The sequence below is a fragment of the Trypanosoma equiperdum genome (genome assembly GCF_001457755.1).
Source record: "Trypanosoma equiperdum strain OVI genome assembly, contig: ctg_621, whole genome shotgun sequence".
Lineage (NCBI taxonomy): Eukaryota > Euglenozoa > Kinetoplastea > Trypanosomatida > Trypanosomatidae > Trypanosoma > Trypanosoma equiperdum.
Window position 1 is genome coordinate 12,530 of NW_027124556.1, and position 1,190 is coordinate 13,719.

The 1,190-nt window shown below is 49.6% G+C and overlaps 1 pseudogene across 1 annotated transcript in view; it reads left to right on the forward strand.

The window, feature by feature from the left end:
* Window positions 1–1,190, forward strand: part of TEOVI_000283400:pseudogene — a 1,440-nt pseudogene continuing 250 nt past the window's right edge. Inside the window, 3 exon segments of the mRNA in view lie at window positions 1–999; window positions 1,002–1,175; window positions 1,177–1,190. The exon segment at window positions 1,177–1,190 is cut by the window's right edge and continues 250 nt beyond it. Coding sequence covers window positions 1–999; window positions 1,002–1,175; window positions 1,177–1,190 — 1,187 coding nt within the window.

Sequence of the window (1,190 nt, forward strand, 5' to 3'; positions counted from 1 at the left end):
TTAGCGGAGCTTTCAGCTCTCTGTCAACTAATCAAACTCACAGATGCCGACATGTCCGACCTGCCTAAACTGGACCCAGAGGTAGACGATATCGAAACGCTAGAAGTATTAAACATGGCATTAGCTGAAAGTCAATGGTGTGCTAAATACCCGACCAAAGCAGCGAATGACGTAGGGGAAAAATCGGCCTGTCAAGGCAGCCCGAATCAAGCTCACTGTGAAGCTGAATTCAAAAAGTGGGCTAATTTAAACATCCAGGCAACAACAAAGGAGACCGCTAACCCAGAAAGTAAAATACCCAGCGGCTTGCTAAACACACCAGCAGCATCAGCGGCGAGGCTAGCACTAGAAGAACTAATAGCAGAGGCCACAGCGCTACAAGAGGAATTCAACACACAATACAAACCTAATTTAGAAAATTTGGAAGCAAATGTTAAAGCCGACCTCAGCACAGCAGCGTACAACTCTCCACAACTACAAGACACACCCGGACAAAGGTGTAAAATAACGAAGACCGGCAACACAGAAGACCTTTGCGCGTTGCCAGCAGTCGGGGAGGCGCTCTGCGCGACTGTGACATGCGTGTGCTCCAAGTTCGGTGCGACACAAAACACTGATGTCTGTGGGACTGGCGCGACGCCGCAACTAACCGCAAACGACGCGACGTCGCACAAAACAGGCTACGACACCATCCACAGCGTGTGCGCCAAGTACCCACCGGAAAAACTGACAGAGGAGCTAATAGAAAGCAAAATTGCGGCACTAAAAGGCATGTTCAAAACTAAAGGGAACGCCGCAAACATGGCCATGGTACTCGGCAGCATCACCGGTACACATCAGTGCAAAATTTTCGCGTCGACCGCCTGCGCGGACTTCACCAAATCCTCGCCATTCAAAAACGGCGATACGCCAGAAGCAATAGCATGGGAGGTGAACCTTAGACAGGCGGCGGCTAAACTAAAGAAAGCCGATGAAACAGCGAATATACAGAAAAAACTAACGCAATCCTGCGCAGCTACACAAAAAGAGCCGAGGCGATAATCAAGCGCTTGCTACTGGAAAAACCTCCTGCATCTGAAAGCCACCCAGCAGTTGCACAACAACAGCACTGCAATATCCACACACCAAACACAACCTGCACAGCGGACAATGACTGCAAATGGACTAGCACTACAGAGGATAAAGGAGAC